The sequence below is a fragment of the Halichoeres trimaculatus genome, unplaced genomic scaffold (genome assembly GCF_033239565.1).
Source record: "Halichoeres trimaculatus isolate MK-OKI-2021-1 unplaced genomic scaffold, fHalTri1.1 fHalTri1_scaffold_19, whole genome shotgun sequence".
Taxonomy (NCBI): Eukaryota; Metazoa; Chordata; class Actinopteri; order Labriformes; family Labridae; genus Halichoeres; species Halichoeres trimaculatus.
This window is the reverse complement of record NW_027437197.1, coordinates 18,299,017-18,321,083: the sequence shown is the minus strand read 5'-3', so window position 1 is coordinate 18,321,083 and position 22,067 is coordinate 18,299,017. Positions and strand designations below refer to the sequence as shown.

At 39.7% G+C, this 22,067-nt stretch overlaps 1 protein-coding gene across 1 annotated transcript in view; it reads right to left on the bottom strand.

Annotated features, from left to right (window-relative positions):
• The window catches only part of pde11a (phosphodiesterase 11a), a 42,019-nt gene extending 20,175 nt beyond the window's left edge, over nt 1-21,844 (bottom strand). Inside the window, exons 1-10 of the mRNA XM_074695288.1 lie at nt 20,778-21,844; nt 20,078-20,236; nt 11,823-11,912; nt 11,072-11,212; nt 10,865-10,929; nt 9,285-9,417; nt 6,677-6,752; nt 4,736-4,803; nt 4,556-4,648; nt 2,226-2,276 (exon numbers count right to left, since the gene is read on the bottom strand). Coding sequence (XP_074551389.1) covers nt 2,226-2,276; nt 4,556-4,648; nt 4,736-4,803; nt 6,677-6,752; nt 9,285-9,417; nt 10,865-10,929; nt 11,072-11,212; nt 11,823-11,912; nt 20,078-20,236; nt 20,778-21,566 — 1,665 coding nt within the window. The 5' untranslated portion in view covers nt 21,567-21,844. The remainder of the gene's footprint in view (nt 1-2,225; nt 2,277-4,555; nt 4,649-4,735; nt 4,804-6,676; nt 6,753-9,284; nt 9,418-10,864; nt 10,930-11,071; nt 11,213-11,822; nt 11,913-20,077; nt 20,237-20,777) is intronic.
• Between the last annotated feature and the right edge of the window lie 223 nt (nt 21,845-22,067).

Sequence of the window (22,067 nt, the reverse complement as noted above, 5' to 3'; positions counted from 1 at the left end):
AGGAAGACATACGTAATTCCAATTAGCCAAATTCATCCTGAGGCCTCTGTGCTCAATGTGCTCTAATGAGAACTATGAAAACACGTCTCTCCTGCCTCTAGTTGGCGTTAATAATTTCTGCTTTCTAAACTGCGTCTCCTTCCAAGGAGTCAAAGCTCTCCCACAGATCTGTGTCAGTGTTTCTCCCTCCTCTCCAACAGCCATCACACAGCACCGTGTTTGCACGTCAGGTCGGCATGGTGCTCGGCGCTCTCTTAATTCACAGCCCCGGGTTACGAAATGTCAGCCAGGTTTGTTTGCTGCCGCTGCCATTTGCACTCAGGTTGAATCCCAGTCAAGTGTCCTCCATCGGGCTGCATATGTGGAGCAGTTATGAAAGAAAGTGGAGGGGGGAAAAGGGAGGCAGAGGGCTGTGAGGCTGACAGATCACATGAGCTCAGTGGAAAGCGGGGTTCTTACTCCGCTGTAACGGCCACAGGGGAAAATCCCACACATGAAAGTGCAGGAAAATAGGTCATATCTATATTTCAGAAATGTCACGCCAATTAAAAATGTAGATATTTTGATTTTTTCAGCTTTATTAATAATGCATTAAGAATAATTGCCTATTGATTGGAATAAATTATTCCAAATACCACTATTAGCTTATTTTCTTTGGGGAATTCTCAGCCTGTGTTTACACGACCACGGTTCCACGGGAGGAACTGGGAAATGAAATCTGGCAGAAAGGCTGCCAATAACTGCTCCCTCTTGCCACTGACTTCTTTTCTCATGAAACCTGATCCATCGTTACTTCATTAGAAAAGGCGTCTTTATTAAAGAGGTAATGAGCAAAACAAATGCATCATGAGCTGAATCTAAAGATTTTTACCTTCATTTAGGACATCAGAGAAATTAAAGGTTGTTTTATCGCTGGTGCTGTGCATCATCATTTTTTTTTTAAATGGAGGGTTTTTACAGAACCTTAATGGGCCTTTAATATCTTTGTTTTCCTCTAATATGTCTTAATTGAGCTCAGTATAAAGCTTGTGCATTAAGGATTGCTTCTACAGAGGTAGAAAACAATAAAATTTTATGACGGCAATTACATGCACCATCAGAGCAAACGTGATGATCACAAATCGAGGGTGTTATTGCGCTGCAGAACAACAAGAGCAGACTTTCATCAGTGGATACGATCAGGAATCTTCAGCCTTTTTGACAGACAACGAGACGAATAAGTGTGTCTTTGGCTTAAAAAAGTGACTTAGCTATTCCAGATAGGCGCGTGAAAGGGCAGAGAGCTCTCAGAACTTATAACTGATCTTATCCATGGCATGTTGTTGTGGGCTTTTTGATCCCTGTATTTCCAGAACGAGAGTTTGGTTCATATTGCCAAACTTGTCAAACAAAAAAAAGATCATGTATACAAGCGACTGATTGAGCTTTCACCAGGACGCCTTCCTCACAAGGTGAGGTGTTTTGGGCTCTCTTACACTTCAAAAAACTGTAATCTTATCAAGTGTTTTTGTCTTATTTTAAGTAAAAATGGTCTTGTTGTACTTGATATGAGCCACATTCAACTGATCAGTCCAAAAATGTCTTGTTTTAAGTTATTTAAAGACAGAAATAAGGCCTGAATTAATTGTAACAAAAAAAAAATATATCTGCAAATGGAACAAGAAAAATTTGCTCGAAAATTTGCTAAAAGAATTTCTTTAAATAACTTAGAATAAGATATTTTTCAGGGGAACGTGGCTCATATTAAGTCTAAAAAAGGTATTTTCTACTTAAATTAAGAAAAAAACACTTGATAAGATTTCAGTTTTCCAGTCCAGTTAACCTGGAAACACCTCAGTTTCCCCCCAGAGGAGCTGGCAGAAGTGGCTGGAGACAAGGGGCAACTGGTCTTGGCTGGTGACACTGCTGCCCCCGCAACACGTAAGATGGATGGATGGTGTCTTATTTTTGTATCATGAAGATTTTCTACAAAATCAACCTTGCAAAATAAAATGAACATTTTAGTTTTGTGCATGGCTGTTGTACATATTTGCATACCTCTACTTCTGCTTATATGTAAGTGTATCTGACTGTAAAACAGCTGTCTAATAAAAACAGGGGATCACCGTACGGGACATGGAATGTGTCAAGTGAGCTGTAAATCTGAGATTTGAACTTTAATGACAAGGTCAGATTGTAAAAACTATTGAATTCCCTCTCCATTTGTAGCTGCTAAAACATGTTACCTTGAATTTGTCCACTTCAGTCTTGGAACAGGTGGCGTGGTATGACAGGACCTGGAAAAATAATGACACAATGTCACACAAGGTGTTCTTCGAATCATTAAAACTAACCTGTGAGTCTCTGGTAGCGACATAAACTTGGATACAGCGAGCTGTACACAACCTCTGCAGCGTTGCGTTGGCTCCTCTTTATGAGGAAGTCAACGCTCACCTCTAGATCAGTCTACAAGAGCAGCGGTGTCAGCCCTGATTCCATCCCCATGTTCCCTTCATTTCCTGAGAGAAATCCCTCGCACAGACCTGCAGCTGCTTATTTGATCATAAGTGCTCATGTTTATTCAGCGCTGCCAGAAGCAATGCATCTACATATTAGTTCATCTGTGCCTCTGCTTTAAATGCTCTCTCCCTCTGTTCTCTGCTTCCACTATTGTTTAAAAACAGAGCGCTGCTAACTACTATAATACACCTGAAAGATCCCTATTGTAATCTAAGGACATACTGTAAAGGCTGGCTTCTGCTGAATGGCTGCATACTGCAGGGCAGATGAGGGATTGCTTTTCACTGCCTCTCATTAATTTTCAATAAAACCTTTGTGAGAAGGTTATCTACAAAGAGAGATCAGCACTTTTTTTCATGCCTGCATTCCTGTGGAAATATGAGACCAAAAAAAAGGAGCCAAGCACAAAGGGCCCTGAGAGAGAAGTAAGAGGAGGGTTTATATCAGCTGTGCAGCAGCAGTAGGTTCCCTTGACTTCTGGGTAAGTATTTCCAACTACAATAAATGTTGATCACAAATGAAAATTAAGAGTTACAGTTAAAGAGAAGAGAAAGAAGATAGACCCACAGAGGGAAATCATCTGAAGGTAACGTTGACACAATGAGCATTTAAAGATGCTGTGAAGAGGATCTGTTTTAATTGCACTCCCTTGCCACCTTCTGGCCCGCACACTTGTAAATCACCTTTAGCGAGACATGTGTTTGTTTTGTAATTAAATGGAGATTGGATCGAAACAAATTTTCTTCGTTCACAACAACTTTTTACTGGATACAACGTGCTGAGGTAAGGTATTAATCAGTACAGTTACGTAGTGCTATGGTTTGAAACATTGTAGCAGTCGGTTATATGTAGCGCTATCGGCAGCCCGATGCTCAACGACTCTGTAGGCTAACATGACAACAAGTAAATACTATCGTTTTGTAAGTAGTTTAGGATCCGTTTATATTTGGCACAGCTGACAGTCCAGTGCCCTTAAACATAATGTGTAACGTTATTGAATCCCGGTGAACTATGTCCTGCCAGTCATCTACCAATCAGAGCTAACGTAACCTCACTCTTCATTTTATGGATAGACTCTCAAGTTTGAACAGACCACTGCAGAATAACTGCTGACTGTGGGTTGGAATCAACATAAGCATTAACAGTTTAGCCCCTGTGTTATAGAGTGATATAGCCTAAGGCTAATTAGGCTTTAGCTCGGGCCGTATCATTCTCCTTTTTATCTTTCTTCTGCTCTTCTGTCCTTTTTCTGTCTGACAGTTTGGCTCCAGTATCTACTATCACTACAAAATTAGTCACAGAAATTGTTTTCAGCAGAGAAAGACACAGATCTTTGTGTTTTATCCATAGACTGTATAAAACATGGATGTGGTCTCCGCAACGTCACCCGTCTGTTCCTGAAACTGTGAAATGTAACCAATCCGTGGACACAGCCACATTCGCTATGACGCCAGCTGTGAGTTTTTCTTTGACTAGCTACAGGGCACCCGGCGGTCATGTGACCCGAGCTGTGTCTCTGATGGACAATCAAATGATCCTAATAACTTCTTAACCCCAGAGATAGAAAAAAATTCACTCACTGTTCAGTGTGTGCTGATAGTGAAATCAGAGTTTGAGACCCAAGCTGTTTTTTGAATCAGGCTGTAAATATGCTTTTTAATGCCGTAATAGTCCGTTTTTATGGCCGAATGTGTATGTGACTCCTGGCTTTTCTGCAACCAGCCTGAAGTGGATTCCTCACGAACAGTGACGTTTAGCACTTCCACATAGGCTTTATTTTTACTAACCAGATGTTTCCCCTTGGTTTTATATCTTCTCACTACTAAACTTCATCATCTAGCGTGGTGTTGTCATAGAGACCTGGACGACCCGAACTGAAAGCTAAGAAGTAGCCATTTAAAATAACCTGTAACCAGCAACGTTGATGCGGAAAATCTCGGTGTGGAATACGATCAGGCATATATCTAGAAGAGAGACTTTTTCAAGATCACTAAGAAACCCCTCACAGACCCTTTAAAGGCATAATGAAGCAGGAAATCAAATGTTGCATCCTTACATCCAAAGCCACAGACTGCTTGGCCCAGGACTTCTTCACCTGATCGTACATGATGGTGTTATTGATGCCGAGCCCACAGAAGATCACAAATGCCTAAAAAAGAAACAAAAAAGACACTAACTCCACCGACACACATAAAGGCTTCACAGTGTTTGAGAGGTAAAGAACCAGGTACAACACCTCAAACAGACGTTGGTCTGCATCGTCAAACGGTTTCCCATCGAGTCGGTTCAGCACTTGTGCAACACCTGCCGCACAGTTAAAAAAAAAAAAAAAAGCCATCAGTGAAGTGATGCTTTAGGTTTGTTATTAATAAGGCTCTATGTAACCTGCCTGCAATTAAAAGAGGATCAAAACCCACACACTACACGTCATTTCCAAGCATTCATTAGGAATGTAAATTAAGCGGAGGCACAATATCCTCTCACACAAATATCCTATCACATATTTCAATTCACTGAGTAAATGAAAAGAGTTTATTGTAAACACACTTAGTTATACAAAATGACTCAAAACTACTCCACTGGTGGAAATTACTTTGAATTATTCCCATCTTATCCATTAAATGTCCAGAAGGACTGACGTGTAGTAGTCAGTATTGCCCGTTTAAATGCTTCACTCATCATGTAATTAAAAAACCCATCCAGGCTTCGTTGATAATGTGCAGATATTTAATTGACAGAGACTGACCTTATGTCGCTCACACATTATGTTAAAGGTAATTAAACAACACGTCACTGTGCAGAATTATCTCTTAGAGGTTAAAAAAAGAAGCACCCAAGTGGTTATTTAATTTTATTAAGTGTGAAAATCAGCAGAGGTAAACAACTAAAATTAATTTTCATGTAAGTTTTATTAAATTATAATTAATCTTCTCAGCTCTATGATGTTATCATGTACTTTTAACTCAAATTTGAATTGAATAAACTGATTGAATTTCCATCCACATCAACATTTTCTAAAAGGATGAAATCATCGTATAGGTTGGCAACCAACTGCTATATGAAAAAAATACATTTTTAGTGCATTGATGGAGGATGTTTTGTTGTTGAATGTCTTTTACTGTTGTTGGCACACCATCGTTTATCAGGCTGCGTTTTGAAGCAGCTGTCTGTAACCTTGGCAGATGACAAAAGGATATTCACTCTAACTTAATGTGTCCTCGACCTGAGAATTTCATCTCCCGCTGCTTTGTTTGTATAATGTTTTCTCACACTTGATCCTCAGGTGCCGCCCACGCACACTGCATTTCTTTCTCCCCTCACTCTTTCTGTTACTCTTCTTCCCTCCCTGACAAATGCACTTACACCCACACAAAAAATAAATAAATAAGCAGCGCACACACACACAGAAGCAAACACAGGTCTGAACGGACCATCTCCAGCAGAAATGCTGATCACTTTGCACTGGGATAAAAGTAATGACTTCCTGCTTTAGATCTCAGCGGACCAAGCGGAGTTGCTATCATTGCTCCTCCCTGCAATATCCAGCACTAAAACCAAAGCGCAGATCAATGATTTATCAGAGTGTCAGTGTGGTGTTGAGGCCTGGGGCTGATTCACAAACACAGAGAATACAGCCAGAAACAGGGAAGTCCATGTCTAAGTGTGGAGTGATGGTGCAGCGTGGAGCAGATCACACAGATGCCGCCTCAGCTCTCCTCTCCTGTACTGACCAGAATGCAGCAAAGGAAATTGGAGACCTACATTCTGAGTGCATATGAGAGCCACACGATGAATACTTAAACATGATCAGTCTGTATGTAAGCTCATGAGCAAAACTGCCCTATGGTCTGGTTCCACTTTTCATTGGTTACACTTGTGATATTTGTTTCAGCAGAGGTTGTCAACTTGTGTTATTGTATCTTGGGGGAAAATGTACTGAACAGCACAGAGGCTGACCTTCACGTCCAACATCTTTAAAGTGTAACACTAAGCCTGAGCAAAGGTTTATCACCAAACATCAGTCCCTCTCTGAATGGGATATGATCTCACCTCTGGGAAAGCCATCGAAGCACGGTTAACAAGAACATTTAATCAAAAGAACACCCCATTTTTTAAACATTTCTAGGAGACGTTAAACAAATAAGAAGACCAAATGAAGCTCCATTGGTCAACTTACCGATGATTTGGTGGTTGCTGTTCCAGATGGGAACACAAAGGACCGAACGGATGTGGAAGTCCGAGAACTGGTCCGCCTAAAAAGAGTCACAGTGAAAGTATGATGTCCGTACCAAACATTTCTTTAAATAATTTAATCTCTTTGATCAAATTTATTGATTAGATAAACTTTCCCAGAATAATTCTCAAAAAAGTACTGAGAAATGGTGCTGCATTAGAAGTTCAAAAGAAAATCTACAAGTTACAAATTATGTAAAGTTAGAGTTAATCTAAAATTAAAGCCTTAAGATTAGCAGTAAAAGGCTTGAACAGGTAAAAAGAAAGTAAATGGCTATTTTTTTTTTTTTTTATAAAGTCACTTTGGTTGTGCAGTTCCCCAAATATCCACTTGAGGCTGCCCCAAAAAGTGAGGGAAACCTTATTAAAGCCTATTCAACTGTTTCTTTTTTTCAACAAATAACCATATGTACAGCCTGGTGCAAAAATGAATTTCACTTAATTTATCTCTTCAATTTACACAAAATCAGGCAACAACGGTGTGGCTGACTATGCTGACAGGTGGGTTGATTGTAGTTATTGTGCCTGGTAGCTAAAGGCCTTTTACCTCTACCTCTTTGCTGGTATCCATTCAGTTGGGGTATTAATCAAATAAGGATTTTTGGTATGTCCCAGGCCACTTTTGATCGCCAAATGCATATTTTAGACACCAATGGGTGACATATTTTATATAGTCACACTGTTAAATGTAACTTGTTGTTTCAACATAAAAATATGATGTAAAGGGCTGCCTCAAAATGTTATTTTTTTGTGCTCTAACACAACAGAAGTTGTCTTGGTTAAATAAGATGTCTTGTTTCAAACCTGTACTAAGTTGATCTATTTCGACTTGTTAGTTAACGCTACTTCTTTAGGTAGTTGTTTGAAATAATTAATTATTTCAACTCAACTGAAGGTTTTAGTTGTTTAAACCTTTCATTTTTGTAAATGTAAATTTTATTTGCTAGTTACCTTAACTTCTTCAGAACATTTGACATGTATATATTTCCTAGACAACCAGGTCTGTATTATGTGGTTCAAAAGTCAGGTTTGTACCATGAGGCACAGACACCTGTTCCCTTACACTGAGGGTTGACAATACACCTTTTGCCAGGCTCACACAGTCTGAAATCACACGTTAAACTGTTCATTGTGCAGTAGAGTTTTATATCCATAGTGTACCCTCCTTACTTGCGGTGACAAAAAAAAATGTAATTCATAAACACATTCATATATGTGTTTATGAATGTGATTTGTTTTGGAAGTGGAACTTCTAAGAACCAGTAATTCGCCACACCTTTGAATGAATGGACGGGTGGATGAGTGAGGGGGTGAGTGGGGGGAGGGTTTTGAGTACCGAACATATTTTGGTTAATATAGAGGGAGAGTAGGTGGGGGTAAGACATGAAAAGCTTGCTTCTTCCTACTCCTTTTCGGACACGTTGAATTCTTTATTTAGTATTTATGAGCAACTGTGGTATGATGATGTACCCTTAAATTGACTGTTTTTGTTTTTAACTGTTTTCTTTGTCCAAAATAAACTGAAACTGAAACATCCAGGAAATTAACTTGAAGGTTGTAGCTTCACAAAACAGTTTGAGGCTCTCATATCCACTGCACTCCGATCTCACTCATGGTGACAACAACTTTTAGACCACAACTCACAAAAGCATTCTGGGTGATAACTTTTTAATCCCATGCCCACCTGAATTCTTTGATTGTCAAGTCGAAATCCATTTCTGATTTATTTGGACATAGATTTTCAAGTTGAAATGTATTTTGTAGTTGACGTAATGCTAACTTATTATTAAGGGTTATCACAACAACTTCAGTAATCTTTTGTCATATTGACATAAAATAATACCCTGGAGTAATAAATATGAAAAATCACATTTTATGGTGCAGCGGCTGTAATCTAACTGAGATCAGGTAACAGATAGTAGGATTTTAAACAAGGCAGTTAAAGCTGCTGATTTGGGAACAAAACGTTTACCTCAAAATATCTCATCAAATATATCAATCAGTGTGAATATTTGCTTCAAAGATATTAAATCAAAACAAATCTGTAAGCGTGTTTGTTACTTGATCTGAGACCAACCAGCTGCTACAGGCTTTAAAAGTTACAACTCAAACATTTCAATCATGTTGCTGATGATCCTTTAAGTATCACTACTTGTTCCAAAGTCAGCTAAAAAAAAATCCCCACAGTGGCTTTAAGGATTGAATTTCATTAATTCAGACAAAAGTGTCGGGAAATCATCTTGAACAGTTACACAAACTGGAAAACAGCTCAGGGATGGATGTTAAAGTCACATATTCAGCTTTATGTCAACCTTTCTGTGTGCTCATCAGAATATTTCCATGTTAAATATCATCCTAACATCACTCCCCAGGCACTTTCACAGCCTTTAATGAACCCCATGAGACCTCATCGACTCGCATGTGACATTACAGTGTGAGCATCCAGCAGAGGTTGAACTGACCACCACTCTGCACCAAGCAGAAGACATTATTTTTCTTACTCCTGTTTTTCTGTAATGCTGTGGCTGAAAGGCGAGCTGTTGTGTGTTTACCTCAGCATCAAAGCGAGGATCCTGATAGGCATCGCTGATGTTCACGGGTAGTCCTGTGGAAGCAACGAGCTCTGCGATGCTGTTGTTGATGAGCCAGTCTGAGTAGGATGATTTCTCCATACTGTCTTTGAAACTAGGGGTTAGAAAAAAAAGAAGATAAAAGAAACAGAAAAAAAAGCATTGAACCTAATTTATCCGCTCGTATTTTCTCAGGGGAGGTTTGAGTCTTAAACAAATCAAACATGGCTCTGATTGAAAATCTTTTTATGAAGATATTTCTTTATTACTCAAGTAAAAGCAGTTTTATTTTCTTTCACACCTGAACGAGAAGCTTTTATACCTCCTTTCTGACCCTGTTTTTACACTGACTTGAATTTAATGAACTTCTCATACAGTTTGTGTCAGTAAGCTTTTCCTGCAGCTTATGAAACAATGAAAAGTTAATTGTGCGATTGTCTTCCTCGTCGCCAAACGCCCCCTCACTGTACCACAGAAACACCTGCATCACTGCACAGACTCCAAACTTGCTGCAGGAATCTGCTGCTTACTTTTTTTACTTTCTAATGTAGAAAGAAAGGTAAACGCTTGCTGCAGCTCGCTTTGTCTTTCAAGATTTGAACAAAGACAGGGAGAAACTGGAGTCAGATGTTGTGAATCCCTTTGATCTGGTGATGCAGCCGCGTGTGTGGATGTGAAACCCACGGCGTGATGGGGAATAAACTTCATGGGTGTGATGATTAGCTGCGTTACTCCCTTTTTTACCTTCTTGTTTCTTTTCTCATTTCAGTCGTATTTCTGCATCTGAGACACCAGCAGCACTGTGCACTCCCTCAACGTTCTCCTCTCATTTGTGGGCAGCTGGGGATTGTGAGGCTCACAAGAGATCTGACAGTGTGCTCGCCTTTTGACACAGAATTTATTCACTTATTAAACCCATAAATCATGCACAGCGGCCCTGGTTATTCTGATGTAAACCTTTGGTTGACAATGTGATCATATGGATTCTGTATATTTGTTTTTAGAGGAAATTCATTATTGAAATCACAAGCTGGCTTTTTATTTTTGAAGTACAACTCCATTTCTTTCATTAATACTTATAACCTACTTGTTATGTTTTATTCTGTTGCTGGTTTTGCAAGTGACCTTATCAGTTAGGAGAAGTGCAGGACTCAGGGATAATTTTCCTTCCTTTCAGTGTTGGTTTTCATCCATAAACATCCCACACAATATTAAGCCTCTGTTTCTCCACTCAGCCAAGCCCAGCAGTAGAGAGAAGCAGCAAAACCCAATTAAGCAGAGCTCCTACAGTATGTCTTTTATTCACAACCCATATTACTCCCACCGCACTACAGAATACTCTTTCTTTTTTTGCACTCCTCTCACTTTTTGTCCTTGATGGAAGCTTTACAACTCAAACAAGTCGCTGTGCAGAATGTAAAGGTGCTGTGGAGCCAAAGGCAAACAGCTCTGATAGGCCTGTTTAGTGAAAAAGCTGCTAGAATGAGAGATGCTGAAAAAGGAAATGTTTTTTGTCATGTTATTGAGGACGTGAGTAGATTGACAGAAACACTTTTACATACCTGCTTTCAGTGTCTGCACTACATTTAGGGGACAGAAGCTCAAAGGATTTGGTGAACTTCACCACCTGAGTGAGTTGAACAGGAAAGAAGTCAGTAAAACTTTCATGGAGATCACGCCGGTAAAAAATATCAGAGAGAGATAGAGAGAACACCATGCACATACAGAAACGTTCAAACAGACAGCGATGAGAGAAAAAGAAACAGTACCGGTGACTCAATGTCCTCCAGCAGCTGAACAGAGCAGCGCTCGCACTTTAGTAATGTCTGGGCACGGTGCATGATCTTCCTAACAATCTTCTCCAGGTCAGTCTGCTCCTCAAACAGGTCATTGACTACCTCCAAAAGCGCCTGAACACCAGCCACAGAAAAAGACACCACTTAGCAACCTGAGCTGAAATCTGTCTGCAGGTAATACAGAGATTCTTTCAATAACGATGCTTTGCTTTGCCTTGCTCAGCGGTTAGAGCTCGATTTTCACAATTATCCTTAACCCATAAAGCACCAGGACGATATAACATGATTAGTTTCTCCAATAAAAGTTAATTAGGCTCTTTATCTTAGGTGCTGCCAATCCAATTTAATACACAAACACATAAAAATCATACGGTGTAAAGGGAGCTCTGCTCATTCCTCTCATCTATTCACTCAGCTGTGTTCTCATTATGTTCTCTTCCATCACAGATCAATGTGTGACATGAATTAGTGCATCTCTAAACATTCCCTGGGAGATTTAGAACCCGGGCCAGGTCCCACAGTGAGGAAACAGGCCCATCCCCCCTCCTCAGAAAACATCCAGAGAAGTGTCCATGCAGGGCTGCATGCTGCTCTGTGATCCCCACTGCAGTGGCAGCAAGTGGGCTGCTGCTGATCGATACTCAGCCTCCATGTCAGCACCAGGGGGGAGGAAGTAATGCTGATCCCAGGCATGGGTAGGTGGGGGTTATAATCCTGGCCTTACCCGACTCCTGTCGTACTCCTTCCTAGAGGCAGCGAAGAGTTGGGCGTTGGAGATGGCGATACCACAGAAAGGCAGGTACATTTGCAGCACCTGTGGACAGTAAACAACAACGATGTCTGCACTGTTTTGTTACAACAAACCTGTCTCCAAAAAGAAAAGAAAAGAAAACCTGACACTTTTTTCAGAGATCTGTTTTGTTGAGTTTCATCAAACACTGCCCCGTCAATAGGCTCATCCATAGACTGTGTCAAAACATGGACAGCACAACAGCACCCCCAAAATGAAGCCAAAATACTTAAAGCTATTGACCATCTGCAGTAAAGGTTACAAAGCCTGCCTCCTCCATTTTGGCCAAAGAAGAACATTAAGTAACATCTCAAATAGTTTTGATGTTCTCAAAGGGGTGTGACATGATGTTGACAAACATAAAGTCCTGAAGTGTTTGTTACTGAATTAGCAGAGCAAAAAAGAAACCGAGGGGAAAGGTGAGACAACAAACACAGAAGTGAAGTGTTTTCTTCACCAAGAATAGACAATCATGTTCAGCTGGACCAGCCTGAGGAAACTTTGTTGTTTCAACAGGAAAGTAAATGTGTGTTTAAATTAGACGAAGAGGAGTGACATTAATCTCAATTAACCACGTAACTTGTTTACATATCTTGGCTCCAAAGTTGAACCAGCACAAATGTCAGAGTATTTTGGTTTCATTTTTTAACAGTGGGAAAAGAAGGAGGTGCGTCATTCATATGAAAATGACTCAGTTGTTTGACCCAATTCTACTCATGTACATGTGGAGGAAGTGTACAAAGAAGGATGGAAAGAACCAGAAAAGGTGGTTAAGTGTAGAAGAAGACTTCACACTTAAGGAAAAAAAGCAGCTTTTGGAGAACAAAACATATTTTGTTTCAACTGAAAAAAACAAAACAAAAACATTTTATCATGTAGAGGAAAACTTGTCTTTTTAATTGGGACAAGTAAGAAATAGTCTCTTATGGCGTCATTACTCGCTACAACAAATAAATCAGTTCTACTGACGTTTTGCCGTTTGACTGATAGTGTAACATACTCTGCCTTGGGCTGATGGTATCAGTTCCTTTTTCACTCATATTTTCTTCACATTAATAATGTAATCACTTGATGTGGCCAAACGACTGGAGCTGATATGTATCCTGAAATTGAATCAACCTCTTACTGGTGTGTTAATCAAAGTACTTTTTTTCCTCCTTTGCCCAGTTGATTCATAATGAACATCACTAGGCAAGAAGAGAGAGGGCTGCTCCAGACACCTGGGACGTAAATACACAGGCTGAATTCTATATGACTCCAACCACCAAACATCGCAGCCTTATCTGAAAGACACTCAGCCCCCATAACGTGGAATCAATAGAATTTAGGTTTAATGCTTCCTCCCGCCGCCTCTTTGTTTAGTTATCTATCTTTAGCATCTGGCTGCTGTGTAAACAACACAATCAGTACAACAAACCCACTAATATTTACCATCCTTCAGGGTGACCTGAGGGTAGGGACACTACAACAATACATGAATGGGAAGTTACTCAGCTGTGGACGTTGATACAGGGATATCTGTTTCACCTTTCAGAAAAGATAATGTATCAGTTACTCATCAGTCCCAAATGAACATACCACAAACACAATCCTTTGGCACTGCGAGGATAAGAGGAAAGGTTGGTAACTAAAATATAAGAGTAGGCTATCTGGGCAAGGCTAAGAGAAGAGACCCCGGTACCATCAAACTAATAGAAATATGCTGACTATTCACATTTGATTCATACTTCTATCAGACAAAGAGTTGGAAATACGCTAATGTTTCAGTGTATTGTAATTATAGAGGAACTAATAACTCACTTCACAGCTGACAGCTCTAATAGTGGGGCTGATGATAACCGTAGACCTAAAAATGGCATCACTGAAAGGAAAGTGTCAAGAAACCCTGTTCTAATTACTACAATTCCGCTCAACCATCAAGCTAGGCAACAGGGTTAGCTACTCGGCTTTTATTGCTAAGGTAGCACGGCCATCAGAACTCAAAGAGGGACGAATGAGGAAGTACATTTAGAGAACAGCGGTGTGGGAAAGTGTACATGTTTATAAGTATAAAAAAGAAAAAGAGACTGGTTTAGCATGTTTTTCTCAGTGGATGTGGTTAAAGTGACATCACTCATTGGTTTCTAAATTAGCAGCCCATTGGCAGTCACTGTATTTAAAAAAATAAGATAAATTTGAGTTAAATGGAGTTAAGGTAAGCCTTGTGAGCTTATACCCACCTGTCAAACGAATAGACGACCTGAGACACTTCACATCCATATTTCCCATGCATCATTCACAATTCTCAATGAGCTGACTCTCCTCCCAGTTGAGCTTCAGGATTTTCAGTTTAAACCTGCCCTGCACCAGTGCTGTGCTTACACTTGCAGCCCTACCACCTCTGAATATTTCCACTCCTACCCCTACAATCAACATTATACTACAGTAACTGCCTTAAACATCAAGATAAGTCTATTATCATTGATGTGAAGTAGGGCTGAACAATTAATCAAATTGAAACCAACATTGCAATGTCACAGAACGAAACTGTCAGATTGTAAATACTGCAATTAAAAATAAATAGTTTCATGTACATGGAGGAAATTAAATAGTAGCTTGTACTTGTTCTTCCTTATAAAACCAGCAAATGCCAATATGCTGTTTTTATGGTACAAACGTTACACATCTGCAAGGTTTGAAGTTAAATCAGTCAGTCAGTATTGTAATGTGATTGAAAAAGTTAAGTAAAGATATGTTATTAGTATCAATTCATACATCAGTTTATCTCATATCATCATAACATGTAGGCCTGGCCTACAATACAGAATTTTTTATTTGTTGAAAGTATCATATATTTAGCTTGTGTTAAGTGAATAATGGAAAAGACCCCCCCCCCCCCCAAAAAAAAAAAAAAAAAAATATATATATATATATACATCCAAAAAAAACGGTAATTACATTATTTTCCAAAATCGTTCAGCCCTTATTTGAAGTTCCTGAAATTACTACATATATGCTCTTCATGCTGCTCCAAAGATGGGAATTTTTGAAGGGGTATTAAAGGGACCTTCTAGGCTTCTGAGGCCAGCCTCAAGTGGACACTTAAAGAACTGCAACTTTTTCTGTGCTGGATTCATTTTTCAACATCAGAAGCTGGCACAACTTAATTTTCAGTCAGTGTAGAAACAGGCAAGAGGGGGAGATGAAGTGTGCTTTCAGCATCTCTATGCAAACTTCTGTCAAACTCTTGGCCTTAATTTAGCATTAACAGATTGTTAATTACAAAAATAACCCAAGTACAGCATGGAGGAATATTGTTACAAGCTACAGAAAAAAAAACAAGTTTTCTTTGTACCAGGCTGTAAACATGTTTAACACTGCTGTAAAACTTGACATCTGGCTTTTGCAAACAGCCTGAAGTGGACACTCATGTAACAGCGGTTTCTCACACGCTCACACACAATTAGAGGTAGACCAGGATTCTGTTATTTGCAAAATAAAACCAACAAACATCACAAAGACAGAGTCATGCTTTGCCATATCATTTAGTATCACACCAAGGGCCTCTCTACTCATTACGTGATATGAAATATGACTCTGTTGCACTAATAAGCAAATTAACTTAATGCACTCCATCCAATCATCACACATAATCAAGCACCTCATGCGCTCGTTTCCACAGACCTCAAACAGACAATGCTCATGCATGATGCTATTTCAGCTGTCCTCTGGAATTCTCTAATAATTGTCTCCCAGAAAGACAGCGGCCATCAATAGCCCAGCAGGAGCAGATTCATTAGCGAGTAGGACTTCAGGGATCTGGCTATGGATCTGCCTGTGGAACTCAGGAAAAGCACTGCTCTCTCTAATTACATTCTGTCAGGGAGGCCATTACAAGAGGTTGCATTACAAACAAGACGTTTTTGCCGAGAGACCTGTGGACTGACCAGTAAAGAGTGGTTTAATAACACAACTAAGTGGCCGAGGCCGAAGGGACAGACTGTTTCTACAACCTCTGTGACTTCCTTTTCTACGACTGGAATGTCATAAGAGGCAAGCCAAAGAAAATCACAGCCCCAATCCTTTCTGCCCTCACTTATCTGTGTTCACTCAACATGTATGGCTTGGCGAGGCCATTGTTTTGCTTTGTTCCTCCTCATTTTCTCTGATCCTCGTATCCCAGCTTGTGTCAGCAAAACACACAGTAATTTTCAAAATACAATTAGCAATAATTGTTTCTCTTGAAAGTGACATCAATTATTCATGCAACAGCAATCCACACCTTAACAAATCCTATAAAACAAGTATCTGTTGTTGATGATTGAACAGTGTTTGATGAAATATGCATCACAAACGATTCAAACATTATTGAACTACTTGATGTTTGTGTTTTCATAAAATTCTTTTATCTCTGACTTAAAATCTTCAATTTAAGCCGCCAATACACCTGCTGTAATTTATACCCACTGATACATCCCAGCTAATAAACCCAATAGCCCACCAGGAGTGTTGTTCAATAGCTATTACCCATGAATAATTAAACGGTTCTACATTCACATTGCAGGTACCTGGAAAAATCTAGGAGCAGAGGGAGGTCCAACTAAACAGGTGCAGCAACATCAAGACAGGTCAAGTCCTTGTAAGCTTTTATTGTTCCTCGGGTGAATATAAGGGTTTATCGTGGTAAACATTTGAGGAGTAAACATGAAATCTTTATGAAGTCACAGGGACTCTTTCAACAAAGAGAGCTGGAAGATAAACCAGAACACGAGTCCATGGTGTTTTCATTTTGAGGGGAAAAAATATGACTTCATGCAACCAACCAACTAAACTTCTTCTTATCCAGCTTCCTCTGTTGTTGCTCTTAAAAGGTTTGTGTTTAATTTTTCCTCTGAGTTCTTCTCCACATTTGAAAATGTATAACGCTATGCATTAAATTCCACCCTTGGAATCCCCCAGGGAGCCGTTTTAGGTCCTCTTCATGTTCTAACCCTGAAAAGCCTGACCCATAAAAAATATCCAGAAAATTATTTTAAAAAATTGAAAATGAGATTTTTATTAATCCTTTTTACAAAATTCACAAAAATTGTCACTATATCACTTTGTTTATTATATGTTTTTGTGTCACATTTGATAAACAAATTGGGTGCTTTTGGCAACTTTTTTATTTAAGTTTTTAGTGAATATGCATTCTTTGCAGAAAACACTTGATTTAAAAAATGCCTCACAAATTTAATGTTCTTAATGCAAATTCTTGAAAATTAGTAACGTACATTTTTTCTCTGATATACTTTCGTCGGTATAGGGTTAACTTCGCTGAGATAGAAATGCAAATACCACAGTCAACCCCACAGTTGTGATGCTTCCTGCCTGCCCTAGACTTAATTATCTATTCTAACCTGAAGCTCCTTAAAACAACACTGTATCATAAACTTCTTGCTAAATATCATACTCTGCTCCCCCCTTTTTTTCCAACTCTTTCCATCATTCTTAACACTGGTACACAAATAAATAAAAGTGGTTTGTACTGAACTTAACACCCTCTAACGTGTTTGCTTTGAGTAACATGGCAGCTAAGTCTGCTTTCATCAAGTCCTCACTGTAGAGATATGTCATCACCTCTCTTGCATTCTTTATTCACATGTTGCAGTGATGTTTGTTGAAAATCCTGATTCTATCATTCTTTTTTAAAGTGTCTTAATGACTGTGAAACTGTATTTAAGTGGCTGTAACAGTATTGCTGGGTTTGGCCGACAGAATGCTACTTGACAATGCACTCTCAGATGTGTTGGACTGCATTGTGTGACTGAGATCTACAAAGAGGAAGATGCATTTTATTCTAAAATTATCCTTAAAAACCATTACCTGAAGAATTCATCTTGTGCAAAACTGTATTTAAATGTTTTGACATGAGAATGATAATAAAGCAAGGTTTAGCTACAAAGCAGAGTATACTAAATTCAGTCTATGGCAATAACTTCATAGATGGTAATGAGATAACGCAATTATATATGAGTGAACCATTATCAAAGCTCCCCAAAGGAATCCAAACTTACAGGGAGGCAACACGACACGTTAAAGGCTGCGTGGGATTCAAAGAGAGACGTATAATGTGCTTTAATATCCTTTAAGGCTTTATACATAGGGAACGACATTTGTTGTAATAAGTCTGTAATGACTGCTGCTGGCGTATCACTCAGTGCTTGAAAAGTGTGATCTCTTTCTTATTGCAAGGTCTTCTATGAAAGCAGAGCTGCAGCTGTGCTGTGCAGAGAGCGTACTGTGTTCTCTCTGATGCTAGCATTGCATTTCATTACTAATTCAGCTGTAGCCATCCCAGGCACTAGTGTGATGTTAATGCAATGTGAAACGTACTGAAAACGTGGGAAAGAAAAAAAAGGAACCTCCAATCTGCATCTATCATGAGCGATGGATGGAGTGTGCAGATGTCATTTATGGAGAAAATCATTCTCTGAACAAAAAACTGCAGCTTCTTTCCACCATAATACAATAAAACTGTATAATAACAGCGATTTGCTTTCATGTCCCATCTTTTTTCATCTTTAAAAATGTAACACCCCCACCTACTGTTTTGACATATTATAGTAGTTTATCACATTCATTCCTTTTCATGTGAAAGCCAACTTGACTGATCCATCTACAGGCTGAGCTGAGGCAGAAGCAGCTGAAAGCAGCCACAAAGCTCATGTCCTTGTGGATCATATGTCTGATCAATAATAGAATAACCCTGGAAAAGAAATGCATTGAAATCTTTATTTTATTTACTTGCATTGTCCCACGCCCACAACTAGGAGCTGCCTACGTGTTGAATCTGATTATCTTTGCTGGAAGAGAGGGGAATCCCAAAACTCCACCAGATGAAACATTTTGCTGATGTCAGACACCAGTAAAAAAAAGAAAAAAGAAACTCAGTTTCTCACAGATTGGAGAATGTGTTGCATTTGTTGTTGTTGTTAGTCTTGGTGGCATTACAGCAGAGATCTGAGGAAGTTTCTGACCTTGAAAATGTCAAAAATGCTTAAAGAGGAGCAAGAAACCAGAAGAACTGAGACTCAACTGGGGGAGGGGGTGCTACACTAAGCTTAGGGGCATCTTTAGACAACAAATATTAGTCATTACTTTGAAAATAAAGGATGTGAAAGGAGAAGACATGGGCAAGGATTTAACTGTATTACATACAAAAACAAAGGTTGTCTGGATGGCACCACAGATAAGAGGGATGCAAAAGCTACCAAGAGCATCCAAACTTACTTGAGCTCTTAATAAGTACATATATTGCATGATATATGGTATAAGTAATGTCACAAAAAATTAAAAACAACATAATCAGGCCATTTTTACTTGAAAGATACAGGTTTTCACTGCTATGCATGCTTACTCGACTATATTAAGTAAACAATATACCTTAACAAATGATCCTAAAGTTGGTACAGCTGCAACTGTGAAAAAGTGAATGTATTGTTTTGTTGGTCAACAGCAATATGCTTATTACACCGTCCTTACTAGCTCTCTATTATATTGATGCTGAAAAAAAAAGAAAAAGAAAAAAAACAACAACACAACTGTCTTGATAATTGAAAAATAATTATTTTGACATCACAAAGAATCTGCTTTAGAATAATATCTGAAATGTCTGGATCTTAAAACTTGAGGAAAGAACAGTCAGCTGAGTTTCAGACCACTGAAATCGTAGATCTCACTGTTTGTTTCACTGTGTGAATGTTTTACTGATGTTTCATACTTATAGGCCATGATATAAACCACTTTTTATAAAAAAGGACAAAAGAAAAGAATTCCTTCTTTGCATCCTTTAAAATCCATTTTTTGAACAACAGAATCGGCCTGTGTGGCAGTGAAAAGTGAAAAATTCAAAAGCCACTCTTTAAACTTTACCACATCATTACTCTTAGGCGCTAACATCAGAATCAAAGCATGTCTCATGTGACATCATTGCTATCTTTGTGGTTAGCAGGTGATATTCAGTTTTTTTAAGTTGGTTATCATGTTTATATTATACAACTAGATCTCAACCTGTTGATGCATTCAAGAAAAAGAAAAAGTTCAGAGACATTAAAACAAACTTTCTGACTGGTTCAGCCATGATGGATAGAATAAGACAGTCACTGAGCAGTCCGTTTATACTCACACTCACACACACATGCACATATAAACTAAAGCAATGGGATTACCTTTTCATCATCTTCAGTGAAGAGTTCTCCAGTTGAAGACTTGTTGATGGCCTGAGCAACTCCAATGATCTCCCCATCACTGTTGCGGATGGGCATGCACAGGAGCGACTTGGTTTTATACCCTGTCAGCTTGTCAATTTCATCACTGAAGCGGCGGTCCTGCAATCCAGAAGAAGAAACAGCATTAAAAGAGTGAATTCATGAAACACTTGTTGCAAAAAAAAAAATGCAGTTTAACACTTTTACTTTTAGAGAGCTGCAGTGTGTAGTGTAACTAATCTGTGCAAAAAAACAAACAAGTGTCCCATTGCAATGCAAATTACACATGTGCCCTTAACTTTGGCAAATGTGTTTCATGAGGAGGGGATGCTGTGCTAAGACAAGTGTGATGCCAGTTTTTACTTTCTAATGAGAATGTTTGATCAGCCAGTTTAACTTCTAAACAACAGAATGATTCATGTTTGAGTGAACATGGTGTTTGACACATGCTCTGCTCAGCACACCGTTGGTGTTAGTTTTCCTGCTCTGGGCTCTGTTCCAGCCTTTGATTGATCAATCACCTGTGACAGATTAAATGACAGACTGAAAGAAATTATCTGTCTCCCTGCATGTCTGGGTTCCCCCCCTCCTTCTCTCCCTCTCTTCTTCAGTGACTCATGCAAATGCACACAAGCATGCATGCACAAAAAGGAGCAGGCACCTGATAAGCGTCAGGAATGTTCACTGTCTCTCCGTGCTCAGCTACATATCCAATGATCCCTTTACCCCACGGCACTTGCACTTCATCTGAATTCATTGAAGGTAAAACTGTGGTGCCCGCGTGCACATCAAAGAATTTGGACACAAGTGTCTTCTTGTTGCCGGTTCCCTCCACTAAAAACAAGGAGCACCGGTCTGCATCGACCATAATACAAACAAACACAAGGATTTTGTAGCTCAGACTCGTTAGATCCAAGTCGTTAGATATGTCTTTCACAAGCTCCAGGAAAAAAGCTCTTTCGTTGTGTTCTTTGAGGTAATATTTAAAATCCACTGCCGTGGACGGGTACTGGGGGATGTTGACTCTGGATTCCAGCAGTGCGCTCAGTATGTGCGCAGTGGTCGGGGGCAATGAGCTCGCTTTCCTCAGCAGAGCTCTCCTCCTCATGCTGGTCAGGGGCTCCTGGGCCCTGGAGTTAACATGTTCGTCATATGTCCTGTTGGCATTGATAGCCTTTGATCTGGCGAAAGTTTTGCGCAGCTCCCTCTGCGAGGCTCTCCTCTGCAGACCGTCACATTTGCTCGCCCAGCTGTCCTTGCACGCGTTGCTCTTCTCCTCTCTCGGCTCGGCGGGAGCTGCAGCCGCCGGACTTTTGCACGCTTGGTGATTCTTGAGCCATTTCTCCACCATGCCATGGTTCCCCTTTCTGTTGAGGTAGTCCTCGAATAACTCGGGATGCGAGTCCAGAAAAGTTTCCACGTCAGAGAACAGCATTTTTGGCACTGCCATGTCTGTCCCTCAGATGGTCCAAATCCATAAAGTCGCGCAGGGAAATATCATCTGAGAGGCTTTACTTGAGATCAAACTGAAGAACAATTCAGAAACTTCCAAGTTACATTATACTGGAAACACCCCTGGAGCCCTGGCTTCATAATCAGTTTCCACTCTGTAAGGAGAGGGATGGAGACTCCCTTTGCGCACCAGCATATTTCCTCTCAGCATCTGCACACCGTTCACTTCATTTAAGAACATTAAAGCACATCAAAGCAGCGTAGTCCGGATGAAAACAGAGGCTAACGCACACTACAACAGACACTAGAAATCTCATCAAGAGCCACTATCGAGCATCACCGTCGTTTGGGTCTTCTTGTTAGCAAATGACGCTGTTTGTGGTTGGCTCCATCCCTCTGACGTTCACTTCGTCATACAGACGGGAGCTCCGGGTTGTTCAGCAGTCAGCTCTCTGGACATTTAAACCTCACAGAGGCTCTCAGTATGATGATGATGATG